The sequence below is a fragment of the Bubalus bubalis genome, chromosome 9 (assembly GCF_019923935.1).
Source record: "Bubalus bubalis isolate 160015118507 breed Murrah chromosome 9, NDDB_SH_1, whole genome shotgun sequence".
Lineage (NCBI taxonomy): Eukaryota > Metazoa > Chordata > Mammalia > Artiodactyla > Bovidae > Bubalus > Bubalus bubalis.
Window position 1 is genome coordinate 93,816,985 of NC_059165.1, and position 24,957 is coordinate 93,841,941.

Here is a 24,957-nt window from a genome sequence, read left to right on the forward strand (position 1 = left end):
GCTATATATTAGAACCTTGCTGTCTATCGATTCTAAATGTATAGTTTGCATCTACGAACACCAAACTCCCAGTCCATCCCTCCCCCTTCCCCCTCCCCCCGGCAACCACAAGTCTGTTCTCTATGTCTGTGAGTCTGTTTCTGTGTAAACACAATTTTGCAATAATTATAAATGGAAAGTAACATTTAAATTGCATTAAAAAATTTAAAAACAAAAACTTTAGTATAAAAAATTTTATTGGAGTATAGTTGATTTGGAATCGGTGAATTTAACTCAGATGCTCATTATATCTACTATTGTGGACAAGAATATCTCAGAAGAAATGGAGTAGCCATCATAGTCAGCAAGAGTCCCAAATGCAGTACTTGGATGCAATCTCAAAAACGACAGAATGATCTCTGTTCGTTTCCAGGGCAAACCATTCAGTATCACAGTAATCCAAGTCTATGCCCCAACCAGTAATGCTGAAGAAGCTGAACAGTTCTATGAAGACCTATAAGACCTTCTAGAACTAACACGCAAAAAAGATGTCCTTTTCATGATAGGGGACTGGAATGCAAAAGTAGGAAGTCAAGAAATACCTGGTAAGTGCGCTCGGCGGCCCCGCGAATCTGTCTCTTGCTTTAACAGTGCTTGGAAGGAACAGACCCAGGGACGCCCCTTGCTCCAGCCTCCGACCACCCTCCAACCGTTTTTCCAGTCGCAACCTCAGGAGTCAGCCACTCAGCTGTCCGCGATCACCAGGACCAGCCACCATTTTTAAACTCCTTATTACCGACCAATCACGAGCTCCCAGATTCGTCAGAATTATTCTACCCAAGTGGAGGCCGCCATCAACCGCCCAGTTAACATGCAACTGTGGGCCTCCTGCACCTACCTCTCTCTGGGCTTCTATTTCGACGGCGAAGATGTGGCCCTGGAGGGTGTGGGTCACTTTTTTCGCGAATAGGCCAAGGAGAAACACGAGGGCGCAGAGCGTCTCTTGAAACTGCAAAACCAGCATGGCAGCCGCGCCCTCTTCCTGGACGTGCAGAAGCCACCTCAAGATGAGTGGGGTAAAACCCAGGATGCTATGGAAGCCGCCCTTCTCCTAGAGAAGAACCTGAATCAAGCCCTGTTGGATCTGCACAGCCTGCCTTCTGCCCGCAGAGACCCGCACATCTGTGACTTCCTGGAGAACCACTTCCTAAATGAGGAAGTGAAACTCATCCAGAAGATGGGTGACCACCTGACCAACCTCTGCAGGCTGGCTGGTCCCCAGGCTGTGTTGGGCGAGTATCTCTTTGAAAGGCTCACCCTCAAGCGCGACTAGGAGCTTCTGTAGACCAGTGGGCTTTGAAGAACCCACCTAACATCAGGGCTGCCTGAAGCCCCTCTCTGCAGCTGCTAGGCAGCTTTTTAACACCCTAGAGACCACTCTCAAGCCTTGGACCAAATGGAAACAATAAAGCTTTTTGCAGCATTAAAAAACAAAAAAAGAATTACCTGGAGTAACAGGCAAATTCGGCCTTGGAGTACAGAATGAAGCAGGGCAAAGGCTAATAGAGTTTTGCCTGGAGAACACACTAGTCATAGCAAACATCCTCTTCCAGCAACACAAGAGAAGACTTTACACATGGACATCACCAGATGATCAGTACTGAAATCAGATTGATTATATTCTTTGCAGCCAAAGATGGAGAAGCTCTATACATTCAGCAAAAACAAACTGGGAGCTGACTGTGGCTCAGATCATGAACTCCTTATTGCCAATTCAGACATAAATTGAAGAAAGTAGGGGAAACCACTAGACCGTTCAGGTATGACCTAAATCAAATCCCTTACCATTGTACAGTGGAAGTGACAAATAGATTCAAGGGATCAGATCTGATAGAGTGCCTGAAGAACTATGGACAGAGGTTCATGACATTGTACAGGAGGCAGTGATCAAGACCATCCCCAAGAAAAAGAAATGCAATAAGGCAAAATGGTTGTCTGAGGAGTCCTTACAAATAACTGTGAAAGAAAGAGAAGTGAAAGGCAAAGTAAAAAAGGAAAGATATACCCATTTGAATGCAGAGTTCCAAAGAATAGCAAGCAGAGATAAGAAAACCTTCCTCAGTGATCAATGCAAAGAAATAGAGGAAAACAATAGAATGGGAAAGTCTAGAGATCTCTTCAAGAAAATTAGAGATACCAAGGGAACATTTCATGCAAAGATGGGCTCGATAAAGGACAGAAATGGTATGGACCTAACAGAAGCAGAAGGTATTAAGAAGAGGTGGCAAGAATACATAGAACTATACAAAAAGATCTTCATGACCCAGATAATCAACATGGTGTGATCACTCACTTTGAGCCAGACATCCTGGAATGCGAAGTCAGGTGGGCCTTAGGAAGCGTCATTATGAACAAAGCTAGTGGAGGTGATGGAATTCCAGCTGAGCTATTTCAAATCCTAAAGATGATGCTGTGAAAGTGTTATACTCAATATGCCAGCAAATTTGGAAAACTCAGCAGTGGCCACAGGACTGGAAAAGGTCAGTTTTCATTCCAATCCCAAAGAAAGGCAATGCCAAAGAATGCTCAAACTACCACACAATTGCACTCATCTCACACGCTAGTAAAGTAATGCTCAAAATTCTCCAAGCCAGGCCTCAGCAATATATGAACTGTGAACTTCCATATGCTCAAGATGGATTTAGAAAAGGCAGAGGAACCAGAGATAAAATTGCCAACATCTGTTGGATCATCAAAATAGCAGAGTTCCAGAAAAACATCTACTTTAGATTCTTTAATGACTATGCCAAAGCCTTTGACTGTGTGGATCACAACAAACTGTGGAAAATTCTTAAAGAGATGAGAATACCAGACCACCTGACCTGCCTCCTGAGAAATCTGTATGCAGGTCAAGAAGCAACAGCTAGAACTGGACACTGAACAATGGACTGGTTCCAAATATGGAAAGGAGTACATCAAAGCTGTATATTGCCACCCTGCTTATTTAATTTATATGCAGAGTACATCATGAGAAACGCTGGGCTGGATGAAGCACAAACTGAAATCAAGATTGCCAGGAGAAATATCAATAACCTCAGAATATGCAGATGACACCACCCTTATGGCAGAAAGCAAAGAAGAACTAAAGAGCCTCTTGATCAAAGTGAAAGAGGAGAGTGAAAAAGTTGGCTTAAAACTCAACATTCAGAAAACGAAGATCATGGCATCTGTCCCATCACTTCATGGCAAATAGATGGGGAAACAATGGAAACAGTAACAGACTTTATTTTGGGGGGTTCCTAAATCACAGCAGATGGTGACTGCAGCCACGAAATTAAAAGACACTTGCTCCTTGGAAGAAAAGTTATGACCAACCTAGACAGCATACTAAAAAGCTGAGACATTACTTTCCCAACAAAAGTCCGTCTAGTCAAAGCTACGGTTTTTCCAGTAGTCACGATGGATGTGAGGGCTGGACTATAAAGAAAGCTGAGCACTGCAGAATTGATGCTTTTAAACTGTAGTGTTGGAGAAGACTCTTGAGAGCCCCTTGGACAGCAAGGAGATCAAACCAGTCCATCCTAAAGGAAATCAGTCCTGAATATTCATTGGAAGGACATGCTGAAGCTGAAACTCCAATACTTTGGCCACCTGATGCAAAGAACTGACTCACTTGAAAAGGCCCTGATGCTGGAAAAGACTGAAGGCAGGAGGAGAAGGGGAGGACAGTTGGATGGCATCACTGACTCAATGGACATGAGTTTGAGTAAACTCCGGGAGTTGGTGATGGACAGGGAGGCCTGGCGTGCTGCAGTCCATTGGGTCCCAAAGAGTTGGACATGACTGAGCAATTGAACTGAACTGATTTAGAATGTCATATTGGTTTCAAGTATACAATATAGTGGGCTTCCCAAATGGCTCAGTGGTAAGAATCCACCTGCAACTGCAGGAGAGGAAGGTGATATGGGTTTGATCCCTGGGTTGGGAAGATACCCTGGAAGAGGAAATGGTAATTCACTCTAGTATTCTTGCCTGGAAAATTTCATGGACAAAGCATTCTGGTCGGACACAACTAAGCATGCACACATGCATACAATATGGTAATCCAGTATTTTTGCAGATTATATTCCATTAAAGGTTATTACAAAATAATGGGTAGAGTTCCCTGTGCTATATAGTAAATCATTGTTGCTTGTCTATTTAATAGATAGTATTTTGTATCTGTTAATCCCATAGTCCTAATTTGTCTCTCCCCACCCTTGATAAGCACAAGTTTGTTTTCTATGTCTGTGAGTTTCTGTTTTTTATGTTCCATTCATTTGTTTTTTTAGATTCCACATATAGGAGATAATATAGAGTATTTGTCTTTATCTGCCTGATATTTTACTAAGCATAATATCCTTTAGGTCAATCTGTGTTGTTGCAAATGGCATTCTTTCTTTCTTTTTTATGGTTGAATAGTATTTCGTTGCGTGTGTGTGTGCGTGCATGTGTGCATGCATGTGTGTGTGCGTGCATGTGTGTGAATGTATATGTGGGAAGCTTCAGATTTTAAATGATAGTGTCTCATGAAGAGCAATTTTCTTTCCAGATGACAGGGGAAAGCAGAAAGTCTCTTTGTGTCTACTGGGACGAGCTGGTCTGGTCTAATGAAGGGTGCCACGTGATCTTTTCCGACGGAACTCGAACTGTATGCAGTTGCAGCCATCTGTCCACCTTTGCTGTCCTTGTGGCCTCGGTCGAGCTGAAGGTACGTGTGTAAACACACATGACACTGAAAATCAGCTCTGCTGCAGGGTGGTGCTGGTGGGAGGCAGGGATCTTCAAAAAGAAGATGAAAAAATATTAGCAGAGGAACAGCTATGTATCTTCTTCCGTTTTTCTTTTTTTTTAATTCAAGGATAATGCTTTACAATGCTGTCTTAGTTTCTGCCATACACCAACATGAATATGTACACCAACATTCCCTTCCCTTTTGAGTTTCCCTCTTACTGAAACCGCATCCCATCCTATTAGGTCATCACAGAGTACCAAGCTGAACTCCCTGTGCTATTCAGCATCTCCCAGCTAGCTTTTATTTTACACATGGTAGTGTACTTGTTTCAGTGCTACCTGAGAAGCTACAGTGTATATGCTCCAATGCAACTCTCTCAACTGGTCCCACCCTCTCCTTCCCCTGCTGTGAACACAAGTCCATTCTCTATGTCTGAGTCTCTATTCCTGCTCTGCAAGTACATTCATTCATCAAAACCATTTTTTCTAGATTCCATACATATGCATTAATATAAATTTCTCTTTTATCCTGTTAAAAAATACTACTCTTTTAGGAGGTATGTAGTGGCATCTCATTGTGGTTTTAATTTATATGACCCTGATGACTAATGGTGTGGAGCCTCTTTTCATATGTTCTCATGGGATAGAACTTGTGACTGAAATATCCCTTCTATCTGGGAAACCTAGTTGTCCAAAACCACTGCATTCAGCCTTTAGGAATTTGGTGAACTTCTGGTGGATTTCTTCATACCCACTCCTGTAACAACTACCTGTTCCTTCTGTGCTCTGTTAAAACTGAAATAGTTCCCATGTCTCATCTCCCTTGGGAAGAATTTGAGTTAATGTCTCCTCTTTGCTGTGCAAACTCATCTCTGCAATGAGATCGAGAAAAGTTACTATTTTATTGGCTATCATTTTTTTATTATTTGGATGAGAGTCATGTTTCATTGCAATATTCTACATCTTTTTAAAAATTTTTTTATTTTTGGCTGCCTGGCTCTTCATTGCTGCACATGCGCTCTCTCTAGTTGCGGTGCCCAGGCTTCTCATTGTGATGGCTTCTCCTGTTGCAGAGGAGCCCAGCAATGGGCTCTAGGGCACGTGGGCTTCACCAGTTGCAGCACACGGGCTCAGGAGTTGTGGCACACGGGCTTAGTTGCCCCACAGCATGTGGGACCTTCCCAGACCAGGGATGGAACCCATGTCCCCTGCAATGACATGTTGATTCTTCACCAGTGGACTACGAGAGAAGTCCAGTCTGGCCACTATTGGTCTGCTCGGTTTCTCACGAGGAAATTACCACCATGCATTGAGAGTTCTTATTGGGAACCACAATTGGCTTATTGGCTTATTGGGAACCACAGCATCCAAAACAAGAACCAGTTGGAGTCTCTTTTCTCCTGCTGCATCTAGGAGGATCCCGTGCTGACCATGATCACCTACGTGGGGCTGAGCCTCTCTCTGCTCTGCCTCTTCCTGGCGGCCCTCACCTTCCTCCTGTGTCAATCCATCCAGAACACCAGCACCTCCCTCCACCTGCAGCTCTCCATCTGCCTCTTCCTGGCCCACCTCCTCTTCCTCACAGGCATCAAACGGACAGAGCCCGAGGTAGGAGAATTAGCCAAAACCCTTTCTTACTTATTTTTTATTTTGGCCAGGCTACATGACTTGTAGGATGTTAGTTCCCCCACAAAAGATTGAATCTAAGCCCACAGCAGTGAAAGTGCCAATTCCTAAACTGGACTGCCAGGGAATTCCTTCTTCTTTTTTTATTTTTATTTTTATCTATTTTTTTTTTTGGACACCCACATCTTTTATTGAGGGGGGACAGTTGGGGGAGGCCTCTCACTGCACAGCCTGTTCGTTGGCGCTGCTTCCTGAGTCCTGTGGCTTCATCACGTCCGGCTGCTCAGGCGGGCTGGGCCTCGAATGCCTCATCTGCCCTGAAGGCTAGCCCCACAGTGGCAGGAGCCTGAGGCCGCGCTGTCTGGCTGGTGAAGCCACCCTCTCCCAGAAGCTGGTCGTCCTTGTACAGCCGCTGCTCATCCGGCGGCCGCTTGAGGATATCCTCGACGATGCGCTTCAGCTCGAACAGGGTGCTCGACTCCTTGGCGTCCGTGAAGACGGTGGTCTTGTGGCGCAGGATCATGAGGAACACGTCCTGGCGGCGGCGGGCCGGCGTGAGCGCGGAGCCGGGTCCCCCGCACGCCCGGCGCCCCCGCCGCCCCCAGCCCCAGCCCCAGCCCCAGCCCGGCGCCCCTCCCCCCACGCCCCTCTTCTTTTTTAAAAAACAGCTTTTTCTTTAATTTTTATTGGAGTATGGTTGCTTTACAAGGTAGTGCTAGTTCCTGCTGTACAGCAAAATGAGTCAGTCACACACATATACATATATCCCTCCCCTTTGGGGCTTCCTTCTCATTCAGGTCACCAGAGTGCACTAAGGAGAGTTCCCTGTGATGTACAGTAGGCTCTCATTGCTATTGCTAAGTCACTTCAGTCGTGTCCGACTTTGTGTGACCCCATAGACGGCAGCCCACCAGGCTTCCCCGTCCCTGGGATTCTCCAGGCAAGAACACTGGAGTGGGTTGCCATTTCCTTCTTCAATGCATGAAAGTGAAAAGTGAAAGTGAAGTTGCTCAGTCGTGTCTGACTCTCAGCGACCCTATGGACTGCAGCCTTCCAGGCTCCTCCATCCACGGGATTTTCCAGGCAAAAGTACTGGAGTAGCATAATTCATCCTTCTGTAATTTACCCTTTTTAAATGTACACCTCAGTGGCTTTCAGTATATTCGTGGAACTGTGTATTCCCATGGGCTACTTAGTACTCATTACATGTTCATACCCTCAAATTACATCAACCTTATCCTCCCAACCTCTGTCTCCTGGCAATCAGGTCTTTACTCATTTTTTTCTTTTAACAAAGAAATTTTTAGATTTCTGAGATTTTTTAGATTCCATTTTTATTTTTAGATAAGAGATTATACAGTATTTGTCTTTGTCTGACAATCTCCTGAGCATAAAGTGCTCAAGGTTCATCTGTGTTGTTGCAGAAGGCAGGAATCCTCCTTTCTCATGGCTAAATAGTATATTAGATATGTTGCTGGAAAATTCCACAGACAGAGGAACTTGGCATTATCTATGTCTATAATCGGAGAAGGTGATGGCACCCCACTCCAGTACTCTTGCCTGGAAAATCCCATGGACAGAGGAGCCTGGTGGGCTGCAGTCTGTGGGGTCGCTAAGAGTCGGACACGACTGAGCGACTTCACTTTCATTTTTCACTTTCATGCATTGGAGAAGGAAATGGAAACCCACTCCAGTGTTCTTGCCTGGAGAATGCCAGGGACGGGGAGCCTGGTGGGCTGCCGTCTATGGGGTCGCACACAGTCGGACACAACTGAAGCGACTTAGCAGCAGCAGCAGCATGTCTATAATAGACATAGATATGTTGTTGTTTAGTCACTAAATTGTGTCCAACTCTTTTGCCACCCCATGGACCACAGCCTGCCAGGCTCTCTGTCCTTGGGATATCCCAGGCAAGAATACTGAAGTGGGTTGCTATTTCCTGCTCCAGGGGATCTTCCTGACCCAGGGATCAAACCCACATCTCCTGCATTGGCAGTCAGGTTATTTACCCACCTGAGCCACCAGGGAAGCCCAGATATAGAGTCAGAGATATAAAACCGTCACCCTGATCAAGATATAGAACATGCCCAGAACTCACAGAGTTTTCTTCATGTCCTTTCACTAGTTAATTGTCAATTTAAAAACTTGTACATTACTTTACAATAATTAGCCTCCAACTAAAATAAATAAATTTTTTAAAAAAGAATAAAACTGAAGAGGCTTAGATGCCTTAGGTATCTTCATAATATATTGAAAGGCAAATTATGGGATAAAATATGTCCATACTTGTTAAAACTGCTTATGGATGGATCATGAAAAATTGTAAATATATAGGAAATAAATGTCTGAGGTGGTTCTTATATAAAAAAAAAAAAAACTTGTACAGACTGAATGAACGATGCACAGTGGAGATGGGTCCTGAGGGTCACTGATTTATGATTCCAAGCTAGCAGGTTTGATATCAAGCATTGTTTCATGCAACAGCATCTCCAAGGAGTGAGGGGGAGAAACCAGGAAATGAATGGAGTTTTACAAGGAATGAGAGGTTGCTGGAAAGACTCAGGACATGACTCCAAAGAGAGGAGGGTTTTATTCATTGTGAAAAGAGAGTCAGTGGTCCAGAAGAGATCATGAGAGGTGTAGAAGAAACCCATTACCCTCAGACAATGGACAGTGGCCACTGTTCTCTTGAAATGTGTGGAAAGCAGTGTCCTCAAACAAAAGTCAGGTTATACTTTATCAAAGACATGGAGTGGGAGGTGGGGGTGGGGGGGTGGGCATCATTTCCCTGGTGGTCCAGTGGTTAAACTGCACACTTCCAGTGCAGGGAGCATGGGTTCAATCCCTAGTCAAGTAACTTAAGATTCCACATGCTACACTGTACAACCTAAAGAGGGGGGGAAATGACTTTTCAAGTTCCAGTGGTCCTAAAGACATGGAGGGAACATTCAGTGAATATGAAGAAGGGTGAGGGAGGATTTGCTTACTACAGAAAATGTCATTCAGAGCAGATGCTTTCATAGTGGAGGAAACCACGAGCTGTTGGCTCAAAAGAGAAAACTATGGGGCTTTATGCAGATAAGCATATTGGAGGAGTCACTCATTCACTCACTCATTCATGTACCCAACATATATGCCACACAGACCAGAGTGACTTCAGTTCTGGGCAGTGACCAAGATGGAAGAGATGGTGATCACGGCAGGACAAGCAGGCCATAAGCTTTCTATGAGGATTAATTTCATCCTCAGAAGGGGAAAGGGGGCAGGGAGGTGGTTAAGGGTTCTTGGGATGGAGACAGCCCTGGCCAGCACCAGCTTCATCCGACTCAGAGAAGTCTAGCATCCATTAGCCAACAGGCAAAGGGCTATTTGATTTCTGCAGTCCTTAACACACTTTGAATATTGTCTTCTTCCATTTTAAGATGGACAAAGATCTCTTTGACCTTTAGTTAGCTAGTTAGCTATTCTTGGCTGCACTGGGTCTCCATTGCTGCGAGCTTTTGCTAGTTGCAGTGAGTGGGGGCTACTCCTCCTTGCAGTACACGGACTTCTCACTGCGATTGCGTCTCTTGCTTCAGAGCATGCGCTTTGACCGCTTTGACCAAGAGCAGGGCTCTCGGTCTTCCGTAGTTGTGGTGTTTGGGCTTAGTTGCCCCATGGCATGTGGAATCTTGCCAGACAAGAGATCAAGCCTGTGTCCCCTGCATTGGCAGATGGATGTTAAGCCCTGGACCACCAGGGAAGTCCCCCATTCAACTTTAAACATGATACATTTTCAGTTTTTCTTGGGTGGCCCAAGTGACAGCCTGCCAAGGCATGGGAATAGACAAGGGGGACCATCCATCCGTTTGGAGACATGACTCTAAAGAGAAGAAGGACATGTGAAGAAGGCTAAGGAGCATCTCTCACCAAAGTTACCCAGAGACAACCCCGGTGAAGAGCAGATGGTGAGGTCATTGCACCCAGGACCACTCCAGTGGCCCCCCTCTCCCCCCAGGTGCTGTGCAAGGTCGTCGCCGGTGTTCTGCATTACCTCTACTTGGCCGCCTTCACCTGGATGTTCCTCGAAGGGCTGCACCTCTTCCTCACTGTCAGGAACCTCAGGGTGGCCAACTACACCAGCGCAGGCAGATTCAAGAAGAGGTTCATGTACCCTGTAGGCTACGGGGTCCCAGCGGTGATTGTGTCTGTGTCTGCAGCGATCAACCCCCGAGGATACGGCACCGCTAAGCAGTGAGTCGGGCGCTGAAAATGCGCTGTCGGGGACGTGGGTGCACACCTGTCTCCCTGGGAAACTGAGGGTGGAAGGAAGGGTGAGTAGGTCACGACTCAGGCTGAGAACAAAGATGCTGAACATTTATTTCTCCAGCCCCTGGGGCGAAGTGTTTCATATACACCATTTCTCACGTCTATCAAAACATCCCTAGAGGAAAGTGCTCCAATTGTTCCCATTTTGTGTACTAAGCAAACTGAGGTTTAGAGAAAAAGGTGAACGACTAGTGTAAAATAACACAGACAGTAAACTGGAAGGAGCATGAATTTTTACTTTTTATATAAATGTCTATATTTATAAATGTCACATGTTTATAGATCTTTACTACTTCTATTACAGAACCTCTGTAATACCACTAAGCCCAGTATGTGTTAGTCACTCAGTCACATCTGACTCTGCAACCCCATGGACTGTGGCCCACTAGGCTCCTCTGTCCATGGAATTTTCCAGGCAAGAATACTGGAGTGGATTGCCATTTGCTACTCCAGAGTATCTTCCCAACCTAGAGTTCTAACCCATGTCTCCAGTGTCTCCTTCTTTGGCAGGTGGATTCTTTACCAACTGCACCACTTGAGAAGCCCTTAAATATGTATAAATATACATATAAATATATATATTTATAAAAATAGGATCATGATAAAGATACTGCATGTAATTTGTTTATTCCCTTAATACTTTCCAGGCCAGAATACTGGAGTGGGTAGCCTTACCCTTCTCCAGGGGATCTTCCCAACCCAGGGATCAAACCTAGGACTCCCGCATTGCAGGCAGATTCTTTACCAGCTGAACCACAAGAGAAACCCAAGAACACTTTAGTGGGTTGCCTATCCTTTCTCCAGGGGATCTTCCTGACTCAGGGATTGAACTGGGGTCTCCTGCCTTGCAGGCAGATTCTTTACCAATTGAGCTATCAGGGAAGCCCAATATATATATTATACATATAAATATATATTTTTTATAAAAATGGGATCATGATAAAGGTACTGCATGTAATTTGTTTATTCCCTTAATAATATGTAGTGGACTTTTTATACATTAATAATACAGATATACATCATAATTTAATGTGTTACATTGTATATTCTTACCAACTTTTTAAAATTAACCTCTAAGTGATAGGCATTTGAAATTCTTTACAAATCTTTGCTGTCATAACCAAATGCTTCCATAAACTTCAAGGAGCATGAATTCTAGACTTGATTACCTGGTTCCAAATTCAAGATTCCTCACTTACCAGCTGCCGGGAGCCGGCATATTGCATATTGAGTGCAGCACTTTTCACAGCATCATCTTTCAGGATCTGGAATAGCTCAACTAGAATTCTATCACTGCTGGGAGCCAGCGTGAGGCACTCCGCCCATGACAAAGGTCATGAGGAAGGAGGCTCGGCATACGCAAAGGCGGGATCGAGCCTCAGGAGTCCCCCTGGAAATTCTCAAGCATCTACCCCCAAACCAGAGTCTGCCTACTTTCTGCTTTGTGCTTTCACCTACACCTCTGACTTTACGGGGGGCTGTCCCCCACTACCTCTCTCTGAAAAAAGAGTTAGTTTACAGCTCCAGTTAATAATTCCTGGGTGTGACAGTGTTTAACCTACAAACTCCTTTGGAAATCCTCTAGCCTGCCTGAATAGGTTTTTCCGGCCACATGTGATTGTTCAGAGCCTCCCAACTGTGAGAGGCAGGAGATGTTCTAAACCGTCTAAACACAGATTCTTTTGAGTAGTTAAAAGATTGATTAGAAATTGTATTGGTGAAGGGTTTTTCACTTATTGAGCCAATGTTTGCTGCTAAGTCTCCATATTCCTTACCTACTGTGTCCTTGGTGGTGTATTGATTGATATAATGGGTGTATAGAAATGTAAAATGCAGCTTTGTCCAATGCTTTTTTGGAGGCTGGTGCCTGACTTTGGAATAATCACCTTTAGAGAAAAATAAGTTTCTTAAAATGTTAACAGGCCTCCTGGCCAGAAGATGATGTAATTCACCTGAACTTTTGCATATGATAAGTTTGAAAGCCTGGCTTCGATTAGGACCAGGAACTGCTGTCCTTGCATGACTCCACCCCTTCCCCCATTATCCTCTATGCACAACTTAAGGTACAAAAACTACTTTGGAAAAAAAAGTGCGGGCCTTGTTCACTGACACTTGGTCTCCCCATGTCGCTCTCTCTCTCAAATTCTGGCTGAGTCTCCATCTGGAGTGCGGAACCCGCCATGCTTGCTAATTATGCCTGGGCTTCTAAGATCCGACCGGGGAGGCCTCAGTGTCTCCTCTCCTTCGGGAGAACGGAAGGACGCCTGCGGCCTACGTAAGTGGTGCAAACTTCTTGTCTTGAAGTTTTATTGGTCTCCCGCTTAAACCAAGCTACTCAGCCTCTTTTCTCCACTGAATTTTCCTACTGAGCTATCCTTATTCTATTACTCTTTATATACTTAATTAACGTTTAATTAAGCAGTTGTTGCCTGACCCTCGCCTACGCCGTCTCTCCTTCGAATACCCTGGATCAGCTGGGGCTGGACCCCGGCAACTAGCCTGGTGACTCTGAGGACAGTTAAATTCTTTCCTAGGTTTTCTCACTTGTAATATGGAGTAATACTATCTACTTCCAAGTATTAGAATGGTACCTGACACATGTAAATGCTATATGCATGCTCAGTCGCTTCAGTTGTATCCAACTCTTTGTGACCCTATGGACTGTAGCCCACAGGCTCCTCTGTCCATGGGTTTCTCTAGAATACTGGAGTGGGTTGCCATGCTCTTCTCCAGGGGCTCTTCCCCACCCAGGGATCAAACTCATGTCTCCTTCATCTCCTGCATAGCATGTGGATTCTTTACAAGTGAGCCACTGGGAAGCCCAAAAAGTCCTATATAAATATTCTCTATTGCAGATCATTTCTTATATTCCATTACCTTTTTAAAATGCTGCCACTGTTGCTTTCTGTTTTTCAGTTGCTGGATCAACATAGAGAAAGGATTTATCTTGAGTTTCTTAGGACCCATATCAGCAGTCATCTTGGTAGGTTTGTAGTGTGTGTGTGTCTGCCTCAGGTGCCATGTGTGTATAGAGTATGTGTGTGTGGTATGTAGTATTCAACTTAATTTGAAGATCAAAAGAGGTACTATTTTTTATTTTTTTATTGCAGTACAGCTGATCTACAATGTTGTGTTAGTTTCAGGTGTACAGTGAAGAGATTCAGCCATATATATATATAATAATTATATATATAATGGAAAAGAATCTGGAAAAGTATATATATATGGATACTTTTATATATATAAAAGAATATATATTTTTTTTCAGATTCTTTTTCATTATAGGTTATATCAAAGAATTTAATATAGTTCCCTATGCTATACAGTAGGCCATTATTGTTTACCTGTTCATATATAGTAATGTGTATATGTTAATTCCAGCCTCCTAATTTATCCTTCTCTCCACTTCCGCTTTGGTAACCATAGTTTGTTTCTGTTTGTCAGTCTATTTCTCTTTTGTATTTAAATTCATTTGTATGTTGTTTTTAGATTTCACATATAAGCAGGAGCATATGATATTTGTCTTTCTCTGACTTAACTTCAGTTAGTGTGATAATCTCTAGTTGTAACCATGTTGCTGAAAATGGCATTATTTCATTCTTTTTATGACTGAATAATATTCCATTGTATTTATGTACCACATCTTCTTCATCTATTCCTCTGCTGATGGACATTTAGGCTGCCTCCATGTCTTGCATACTATAAATAGAGCTGCAGTGAACACTGGGGAACATGTTTCTTTTCAAAGCATGGCTTTCTCTGGGTACATGCTCAGGAGCAGGATTGCTGAATCATATAGTAGTTCTAGTTTTACTTTTTTAAAGACTCTCCATACTGATCTCCATCCCGGTTTTACCAATTTACATTCCTACCAACAGTGTAGGAGGGCAAACTAGGTACTGTTTTAACATTCGTTTCTTTTTAATAGCAGATGTTTGAGCATATGTCTTTATTTAAATTTTTTGAGCATATGTTTGCCATCAAAAAGTCTACAAACAATAAATGCTGGAGAGGGTGTGGAGAAAAGGAAACCCTCTTCAACTGTTGGTGGGAATTCAAACTAGTACAGCCACTGTGGAGAACAGTGTGGAGATTCCTTAAAAAACCTGGAACTGCCACACAACCCAGCAATCCCACTGCTGGGCATACACACCAAGGAAACCAGAGTCAAAAGAGACACATGTACCCCAGTGGTCATTGCAGCACTGTTTACAATTGCTCAGACATGGAAGCAACCTAGATATCCATCAGCAGACAAATGGATAAAGAAGTTGTGGTACATATACACAATGGAATATTACTCAGCTATAAAAAAGAATGCATTTGAGTCAGTTCTAACAAGTGGATGAAACTGGAGCCTATCATACAGAGTGAAGTAAGTCAGAAAGAAAAGCACCAATACAGTATATTAACGCATATATATGGAATTTAGAAGGACAGTAATGACAACCCTACAACAAGACAACAAAAGAGACACAGCTGTAAAAAACAGACATTTGGACTATGTGGGAGAAGGCAAGGGCGGGATCATTTGAGAGAATAGCATTGAAATATGTATATTACCACATGTAAAACAGATGACCAGTGCAAGTGTGATGCATGAGGCATGGCACTCAAAGCCTATGCTCTGGAACAACTCAGAGGGATGATGTGGGGAGGGAGCTAGGAGGGGGGCTTCAGGATGGGGGGGACACATATGCACCAGGCTGATTCATGTCGATGTATGGTAAAAACCACCACAATATTGTAAAGTAATTAGCCTCCAATTAAAATAAATAAAAATTTTAATGATAAAAATAAAAATCTAAAAAAAAGGAAAAAAAATTTTTAGCATATTTAAATGTTGATGAATAGAGAAGAAATCATCCTTGTATCTCTAATATCTAGCATGCCATATATACTTAATATATATTTGTTAAATAAACAAATGAGTGGATGTGTAAAAATATAATTGTGACTATGATAAAATTATGTGATTTGGAAGTGATTTCACCAAGTGTTCTTAAATCTTCTTCAGTTTGTTCAACTCTTAGGATATAGTCTGATGATTAGTCAGTTTAAGCTAAAGTGTGCCACAGTGACAAAGAATTCCCAACATCTCAGTGGTTTGGCAGAGCAAATACGTTTTTGTGTGCTATTTTTGCAAAGTCCAGTGTGGATCAAGAGGCTCCCCATGTGAGATTCAGCTTTGCTTTTTTTTGTGACTGTGCTGGGTCTTCGTTGCTTTGTGCGGGCTTTCTCTAGTTGTGGTGAGTGGGGGCTACTCTCTCCTGGGCACTCAGGTTTCTCGTGGAGGTGGCTTCTCTTGTTGTGGAGCATGGGCTCTAGGCGTGAGGGCTTCAGAAGTTGCAGCACATGGGCTCACTAGTGCTGGCACATGGAGTTAGTTGCTCCAAGGCAAGTGGGATCTTCCCAGACCAGGGACTGAACTCGTATCTCCCACATTGGCAGGCAGATTGTTAGCCCCTGTGGCACCAGGGAAGTCCTCAGCTTTTCTTTTATGATTCTATTATTTTGACACATGAACTCATTGGTTGTTGCTGGAGGGGAAGAGTTGAAGACTGTAGGATTCAGGCATGTGTCACTGCGACCAACATCTCATCCACTAGACTGCAGCCACATGCCCCAGACTATCTGAAACGAGCCTGGAAAATCACAAAATGGCCCATGTGTGCAAGGAAAGGCGCTGGTGGAGACACCACCCTGCACTGTGTTTGTGCCACCTGACCACCCACGCGTGTTCTTCTGTGGCCTTTCAGAGCTCCTTGGTGGTATTGTCCAAGTATCCCCAGTCGACTCCAAAGGAATTTCAACATATATGTTTTTAACTTTTTGGCTGTGCTATGAAGCATGCGGGATCCTAGTTCCTGACCAGGGATGGAACCTGCATCCCCTGCATTAGACGCATGGAGTCTTAACCACTGGACCGCCAGGGAAGTCCCCACGTTTCAACATATTCTAAGTATAAAATCTCATACCTTTCCCATGATCTTCAGTGCTTTCTAGTTTGACTCTATTTCTTTCTTAGGGAATAGTTGCCTTGCAGTGTTGCACAACAAAGTGCACTAGCTATATGTAGCATGTTAGTCACTCAGCCAGGCCCAACTCTTTGCGACTCCATGGGCCATAGCCCACTAGGCCCTTCTGTCCATGGAATTCTCCAGGAAAGATTACTGGAGTGGGTTGGCATTCCCTTCTCCAAGGGATCTTCCTGACCCAGGGATCGAACCCTGGTTTCCCGCACTGCAGGCAGATTCTTTACTTTCTGAGCCATCACATATATCCCCTCTCTCATGGCCCTCCTTCCCACCCACCCCGATCTCACCCCTCTAGGTCATCACAGAACACCCAGCTAAGCTCCCTGCACTCCTCAGCAGGTTCTCACTAGCTATCTGCAGCTCTCTACTCATGGTATCTTCACACATGGCAGTACACATATGTCAGGGAAAACCATAAAGAGATGAAATGACAACCCTCAGAATGGGAGAAAATAATGGCAAACAAAGCAACTTACAAGGAATGCATTTCCAAAATATACAAACAGCTCATGAAACTCAATATGAGAAGAAACACACCCAATCAAAAAATGGGCAGAAGACCTACATAGACATTTCTCCAAAGAAGACACACAGATGGCCAAGAGACACATGAAAATATGCTCAACATCATGAACTATCAGAGAAATGCAGATCAAAACTGCAATGAGTAGTTCACCTCACATGGGTCAGAATGGCCATCATAAAAAAAAAATTGACTCTGTATGTTGGTCCACAGTTAGTATCTTTTTTTTTTCTTTCAGATAAACTTAATCTTTTATTCAATAACCCTGTGGATTTTGAGAGACCGACTTTCTTCCCTCAATAAAGACGTGTCCAAGATACAAAACACAAGGTAAAATGGGTTTAGACAGTTTAATGGGCTTTGCATCGGTTGTAGTCTTAAAGGATTTTTATTCAAGCATGCATGCATGCTCGGTTACTAAGTGGTGCCCAATGCTTTTCGACCTCCTGGACAGTAGCCCACCAGGCTCCTCTATCCATGGGATTTCCCAGACAAGAATACTGGACTGGGTTGCTATTTCCTCCTCCAGGGAATCTTTCTGACTCAACAATCAAACCCATGTCACCTGCATTGGCAGGCAGATTGTTTACCTACTGAGGCACCTGGGAACCCCCTAAACAGTCATCTGTAAAGAGTTGCCTACCATGTTAGGAACCACTGTCAAATGAGAATCACCCTTAAAATCATATATATTTGAACCCTTGAAATTAATGAGCAGATTCATAGAACCAGAAAGTAGAATTGATGTTGCCCAAGGCTGAGGGTAGGAAGGAATGGGTATTTATTGTTTTTTGGATACAGAGTTTCAGTTCTTCAGGGTGAAAAAAACCTCAGTAGAAGGATAGTGTTGTGCTAGCCCTGCAACAATGTGAATGTGTTTAATGCTTCTGAACTGTGTGTTCAAATATAGTTGTAGTAAATTTTGTGTTATGTGTTTTTGCCACATTAAAAAAACATAATGGTAAAATACCTTTCCTTGAGGAGGAAATGGCAACCCACTTCAGTATTCTTGCCTGGGAAATCCCATGGACACAGGAGCCTGGTGGACTACAGTCCACTAGGTCACAAGAGTTGGATGCGACTTAGCGACTAACCACCACCACCACAAAATATCATTCCAATTATAAATATTCATATTAGAGGAAAACACCCATGGAATAAGCTCATGCTCATCTATTAGAGTTTTTACAATGGAAATGATAGCCATTACTTCCGAATATTGCACTCACAACCACAGTTACTCCAAATCCATCCTGGCTTGAGAAAAGTTCACAAGTAATTAGAACAGGTGTCCCAGGTGGCTCAGTAGTAAAGAATCTGCCTGCCAATGCAGGAGACATAGGCTTGATCCCTGGGTTGGGAAGATCCCCTGGAGAAGGAAATGGCAACCTGTGGACACCTACAGTATTCTTGTTTTATTCTGAATAATTCCATGGACAGAGAAGCCTGGCAGGCTACAGTTCATGGGGTCGCAAAGAGTCAGACACAACTTAGGGACTAAAGTACTACAGTTGGAGAGGAAGGCAGATGGGGTCTGAAGACAGGACAACATACTACTCAAGAGAGAAGGTGGTGAGTTGGTAACTGTCCTTCCTGGTGTTAACAGGATGCTGACGTTTAAAGCCATTGCTCAGCTCTTCCTCTTGGGCTGTTCCTGGTGCCTTGGCTTCTTTCTCGCTGAACTGATAAAGGAACCCATCAGATCCATCATCGCCTATGCTTTCACCATCACCAACGTCCTGCAGGGAGTCTACATCTTCCTGGTCCACTGCCTCCTCAACCAGCAGGTAATAGGACCCATCCTGTTTTCTTCCCAGCTCCCTGCTGGGGTCCTCTCATGCGTTTACCTGGCTAGTCCTTCTCTTCCACATGATGCCCTTCTGCCTGATGGTGTGTTCCCATTTTCCTCAAGCCTACCATTCTCCACTGAGTCCGGGAGTTCAAGCCCCTGTTTGTAGAAGCATTTTTTATGTATCTGTAGGATGAGGTGAGTTCCACATCCTACCACTCCACCATCTTGATTCCCCTTTGGGAGTTCAAGTCTCCATTTTCCAGTTTCCCAATACATGAATCTGCAGTGAAGAATGGATAGTTACTTCCCCATTCATCTTCTCAGATCACGAATATGGGGTCTGACAGCAACAAAACTAAAGTTTGGGGGACAATGGTTTACATTTTTTAATACTCAAATTGGATTTTAATGATTATTACTTGCTTGGCTCTGAGGGATCCAGGGGCTGCTTTCTGAACAGTGAAGAAATCAGAAATGGGAAACAACATAATTAGACATTGAATAACCAACTGTGATTTGCACCATGGGGAAAATTGTTAGGGGAACATTAAACTACCACATAGGGCTTCCTTAGGCTTGACAGTGAGGGGCTTAATGTGGGTGGGAGACAACCAGCCAAAGAAAGGAAGTAAGGCTGATGTGGAAACCCTTGCCAGTCCCAGAACCCAAAGATGTGGAGCGAGGGCAGTGCTCTGAGTATAGGAGACTGCGGTGGTAGTGAAGATCCACGTGCCAGCATTGACTGGACCATATAAGCTTTTTAAGCAGTGATTTTACATTGCATTCTGACTAAATAAATAGGCATATATCTCTAGGTTTCACTCCAATGGAGTTGTATGTATTGATCTCAGAGAGACATGTAGTCAGGTATGAATGTGAGAGTGGTACCATAAAGAAGGCTGACGCTGAAGAATTGATGCTTTCAAACTGTGGTGCTGGAGAAGACTCTTAAGAGTCCTAAGGACAGCATGGAGATAAAAACAGTCAATCCTAAAGGAAATCAGCCCTGAACAGTCATTGGAAGGACTTATGCTGGAGCTGAAGCTCCAATCCTTTGGCACCTGGTGGGAAGAGCCAAATCTTTAGAAAAAACCCTGATACTGGGAAAGATCGAGGGAGGGCAGGAGGAGAATGGGGGGCAGGGGATGAGATGGTTGGATGGCATCATCGACTCAATGGATATGAGTTTGAGCAAATTCCAGCAGATACTGAAGGACAGGGAAGCCTGGTGTGCTGCAGTCACGGGGTTGCAAAGTGTAGGACAAGACTTAACAACTGAACAACAACATTGAGAGGAGGAAGCAATTCTCAGTAGTTACAGAAAACTGCTTATGTTCTTAGGGATGATATAAATGCTGTGTTATCATTAGCATAAAGATGCATAGGCTGATCCACAAATAATATCTCTGTAATCACTCATAGGGGCCTCTCTGGTGGCTCAGACACTAAAGAATCTGCCTGCAGTGCAGGAGACCTGGGTATGATCTCTGGGCTGGGAATACCCCCTGGAGAAGGGAATGGCTACCCAGTCCAGTATTCTTGCCTGGAGAATCCCATGGACAGTGGAGCCTGGCAGTCTACAGTCCATGGGGTCTCAGGGTCAGACATGGCTGAGCCACTAACACACAATCACTCATAGTTCAATCTGTTTGATATAGCCTCTATGGGTTATCTGCAAATATAAATGGAAAAATAAACATTATTTTTGGTAGCATTCGTGCCTATATCTAGAATGTATTTAAATGCAAGATTTTCATTTACCATCTTTTTCAGGTGAGAGAGGAGTATGTAAAGTGGCTTAGGAGTATGAGTAAAAAGACGGAGTCTGACAGCTACATCCTTTCCAGCTCTACCAGCCAAACCCATGTGGTAAGATGATTTCCTGTCCCCGTCCATGCTGTTTCCTTATTTGAAATATTCTCTTCTGCCGGCAGTTGGGTCTGCCCCTCACCCAATAGTGTGATGAGACTACACATTGACTCTTGGTACAGAAACCTGTTAGCATCTCTGTCTCAGCTTACTGTGCAATATCTGACTCTGAGCATCTCTTCTGCTGCTGCTGCTAAGTCGCTTCAGTCGTGTCCGACTCTGTGCAACCCCATAGATGGCAGCCTACCAAGCTCCACCGTCCCTGGGATTCTCCAGGCAAGAACACTGGAGTGGGTTGCCATTTCCTTCTCCAATGCATGAAAGTGGAAAGTGAAAGTGAAGTCGCTCAGTCATTTCCGACTCTGTGCAACCCAATGACTGCAGCCTACCAGGCTCTGTCCATGGGATTTTCCAGGCAAGAGTACTGGAGTGGGTTGCCATTGCCTTCTCCACTGAGCATCTCTAGGGTAGGGTAATAGCATACTTACCACATATGATCTGCACAGTGAATGATTATACTTTTCTAGAATTATTGGTTTCTGAGTCCAAGAGCTTCCCCAGTGGCTCAGTGGTAAAGAACCTGCCGGGGTCCAGCCCCGGCTGATCCAGGGAGTTCGAAGCGGGGACGGTGTCGGCGAGGATCAGGAAACAACTGCTCAATTACACTTTAATTAAGGATACAAAGAGTAATAGAATAAGGATAGCTCAGTAGGAAAATTCAGTGGAGAAAAGAGGCTGAATAAAATTCCAAAGCAGGGAATTAACGTCACCTACGAAGGCCGCAGGCGTCCTCCCGGTCTCCCGAAGGAGAGGAGACACTAAGGCCTCCCCGGTCGGATCTTAGAAGCCCAGGCAAAATTAGTAGGCTTGACGAGCTTTCCCGCCTCAGGAAAAATTCAGCCAGAAGGTGAAAGAAAGAACGACATGGGGAGACCAAGTTTCGGTGAACAAGGCCCGCACTTTATTTTCCAAAGTAGTTTTTATACCTAAAGTTGTGCATAGAGGATAATGGGGGAAGGGGTAGAGTCAGGCAAGGACAGCAGTTCCTGGTCCTAATCGAAGCCAGGCTTTCAAACTTATCATATGCAAAAGTTCAGGTGAATAACATCATCTTCTGGCCAGGAGGCCTGTTAACATTTTAAGAAACTTATCTTTCTCTAAAGGTGATTATTCCAAAGTCAGGCGCCAGCCTCCAAAAAACCATTGGACAAAGCTGCATTCCTATAGGGCAAAGGTGAGGTGGGCTCAATCAAGAAAAGAATTAACTCAAGGGTCCAACGTTACAAACATTGAGGCTACTACTTACATTTCTATACACCCATTATATCAATCAATACACTGCCAAGGACACAGTAGGTAAGGAGTATGGAGACTTAGCAGCAAACATTGGCTCAATAAGTGAAAAACCTTTCACCAATACAATTTCTAATCCATCTTTTAACTACTCAAAAGAATCTGTGTTTAGACAGTTTAGAACATCTCCTGCCTCTCACAGTTGGGAGGCTCTGAACAATCACATGTGGCCGGAAAAACCTATTCAGGCAGGCTAGAGGATTTCCAAAGGAGTTTGTAGGTTAAACACTGTCACACCCAGGAATTATTAACTGGAGCTGTAAGCTAACTCTTTTTTAAGAGAGAGGTAGTGGGGGACAGCCCCCGGTAAAGTCAGAGGTGTAGGTGAAAGCACAAAGCAGAAAGTAGGCAGACTCTGGTTTTGGGGGTAGATGCTTGAGAATTTCCAGGGGGACTCCTGAGGCTCGATCCCGCCTTTGTGTATGCCGAGCCTCCTTCCTCATGACCTTTGTCATGGGTGGAGTGCCCCATGCTGGCTCCCGGCAGTGATAGAATTCTAGTTGAGCTATTCCAGATCCTGAAAGATGGTGCTGTGGAAAGTGCTGCACTCAATATGCAATATGCCGGCTCCCGGCAAGAACCCATCTATCAATGTAGGAGACACGGGTTTGATCCAGGGTCAGGAAGATCCCTTAGAGAAGGAAATGGCAACCCACTCCAGTATTCTTGCCTGGGAAATCCCATGGACAGAGGAGCCTGGCAGGCTATATAGTCCATGAGGTCACAAAAGAGTAGGACATGACTTATGAACTAAACAACAGCAGCAAACTGAGTCCAAACCTTTGAGTTACAGAAACATGAATGAAACTTTTTCTTGATACCTTACATCATAACTAAGTTATACTAGTTCATGAGTTACACAAAGTTGCCAAACAGATGTTTCACTGCTGGTATGCTCTGAGCCTTAACCAGGCCTGTGCTTTGTAAACCTTCAAAGAAGCCACAGAACTTGGGACTTACCAAACATCTTTGGCCAGGATTTTTTTTTTTCTGTAGAAAACGTCTTTACATTTTGTAGAACACTGATGTTTTTTACAAAAGACTTAATTTAAGGACTGTTGGCATAGGCAAAATAGTACTTGAAGAAACTGGTAGACATTACAAAATACTTTTCTCCTTTTACTTGATAATGATGAAGGAAAATGAATGAAGGGATAAATAGGATGGATTTAGGTGAGATGTAGGAGTATGAGACCTTGGTTTCAGTCCTACTTCTGAAATTAATTTGGGTGTGATATTGACATCAGTCTCCTCATGGCTGAGATAAGTGGGCCAGACTTCATCTTCTTATGATTACTTTCATATCTTCAATTTTCTGAGATGCAAAAAACAAAGGCAAGTACATTAAGCCTGGAAGAAAAACACTCAGACTTACCCTGGGATCCATGCTTCAATATGAATCTCGTCTTTTTGTCAGGAAATTCCCAACAAATGATGTTAATAATTACTTTCAGGAATATTTAAGCATTATTTCTCTTTCTGTTTCTCCCATAAATTCACACGTGGAGATGGAAAAATCATCCAATTTATGGGGGGAAAAAAGAAGCAATACTTCAGTCTGAAAATGACAAACAGTTCCATGTCATCCTCCCAACCACACTGGAGAAAGAATCAGCCATGTGACTCAAGCACCCAGGAGAACTGCTTCATCCTACAGTAGAATCGCTCACAGAATGTATGCTTTGGTTGAATATTTTGTGTAGTGTTACAGTGCTCTATGTTTTCAATTAAGATATTTTACACAGAGGCATGTAGATCTTAAACTTGGTAAGTTTGCAAATATATATACATGTATATGCTGTTTTTGTTTAGTCACTCTGTTGTCTCCAACTAATTTGTGACCCCATGGACTTAGTCCAACAGGATCCTCTGTCCATGGGATTTCTCAGTCAAGAATACTGGAGTCAGTTGCTATTTTCTTCCCCAGGAATATTGCCAACCCAGAAATTGAACTCTCTTCCTCCTGCATATATATCTATTAACTACATAAGTCAAGTCAAGAGATGGGAGTATTTGCATTACTCCTGAAAGTTCCCACATAATCCTTTCAATCATTTATCCCCAGTCTTCCACCCCAGGAACAATTATTCTGATTTCTATAGCAACAGATTAATTCTGTCAATTCTTTAAGTCCATATACATGGAATCATACAGTATGACCTCTTGGTGTCTGCCATGTTTCACTCATCTCGATGATGATTTTGGAATTCATCCATTTCATGCATATGTTGTCAGTCTGTTCCTTTTACTGCTGAGTAGCATTTCACACTATTGTATATCACAATATGTTTATCCATGCCCCTATTGATGTATATTTGAGTTATTTCCATTTTTCCACTATAAATAAAGATGCTATGATCATTTTCATATAATATTTGTGTGTACGTATATGTGGCCACGTGTTCTCACTTCTCTCAGGTAAATACCTGGAGCTCTCTGTCTTTGAGTCCTATCTGATTGATGTGCCAGGATTCAGTTCTTAGTGTGTGGTGCCTGTACTAATGCCACTGGCATCAGTTGGGAAGCCAGAAATCACATTGTGTGTCTCTCCCTGGATTCACTTGGGTTTAGATTCAGAAATCAGAGTTGTAACAACCCTCTGAATGTCTGTGATGCACAATGTAATTTGAGACTCATTTCTGCAGGGAGAGAGGAGGGTGGTTATCCAAATGCTATGAGAACATTCTCCATGACTG

At 43.6% G+C, this 24,957-nt stretch overlaps 1 protein-coding gene and 2 pseudogenes across 1 annotated transcript in view; 2 read left to right on the forward strand and 1 right to left on the reverse strand.

The window, feature by feature from the left end:
- Nucleotides 1-24,635, forward strand: part of LOC102407985 (adhesion G protein-coupled receptor E3) — a 50,639-nt gene extending 26,004 nt beyond the window's left edge. Inside the window, exons 10-17 of the mRNA XM_044948062.1 lie at nt 4,571-4,729; nt 6,166-6,360; nt 10,376-10,611; nt 13,603-13,669; nt 17,486-17,577; nt 18,854-19,034; nt 20,813-20,908; nt 23,770-24,635. Of these exons, the coding sequence (XP_044803997.1) occupies nt 4,571-4,729; nt 6,166-6,360; nt 10,376-10,611; nt 13,603-13,669; nt 17,486-17,577; nt 18,854-19,034; nt 20,813-20,908; nt 23,770-23,823 (1,080 nt within the window). The 3' untranslated portion in view covers nt 23,824-24,635. The remainder of the gene's footprint in view (nt 1-4,570; nt 4,730-6,165; nt 6,361-10,375; nt 10,612-13,602; nt 13,670-17,485; nt 17,578-18,853; nt 19,035-20,812; nt 20,909-23,769) is intronic.
- LOC112587030 lies at nt 770-1,312 on the forward strand (annotated as a pseudogene).
- Nucleotides 6,583-6,958, reverse strand: LOC112587031 (annotated as a pseudogene).
- Nucleotides 24,636-24,957: the final 322 nt, after the last annotated feature.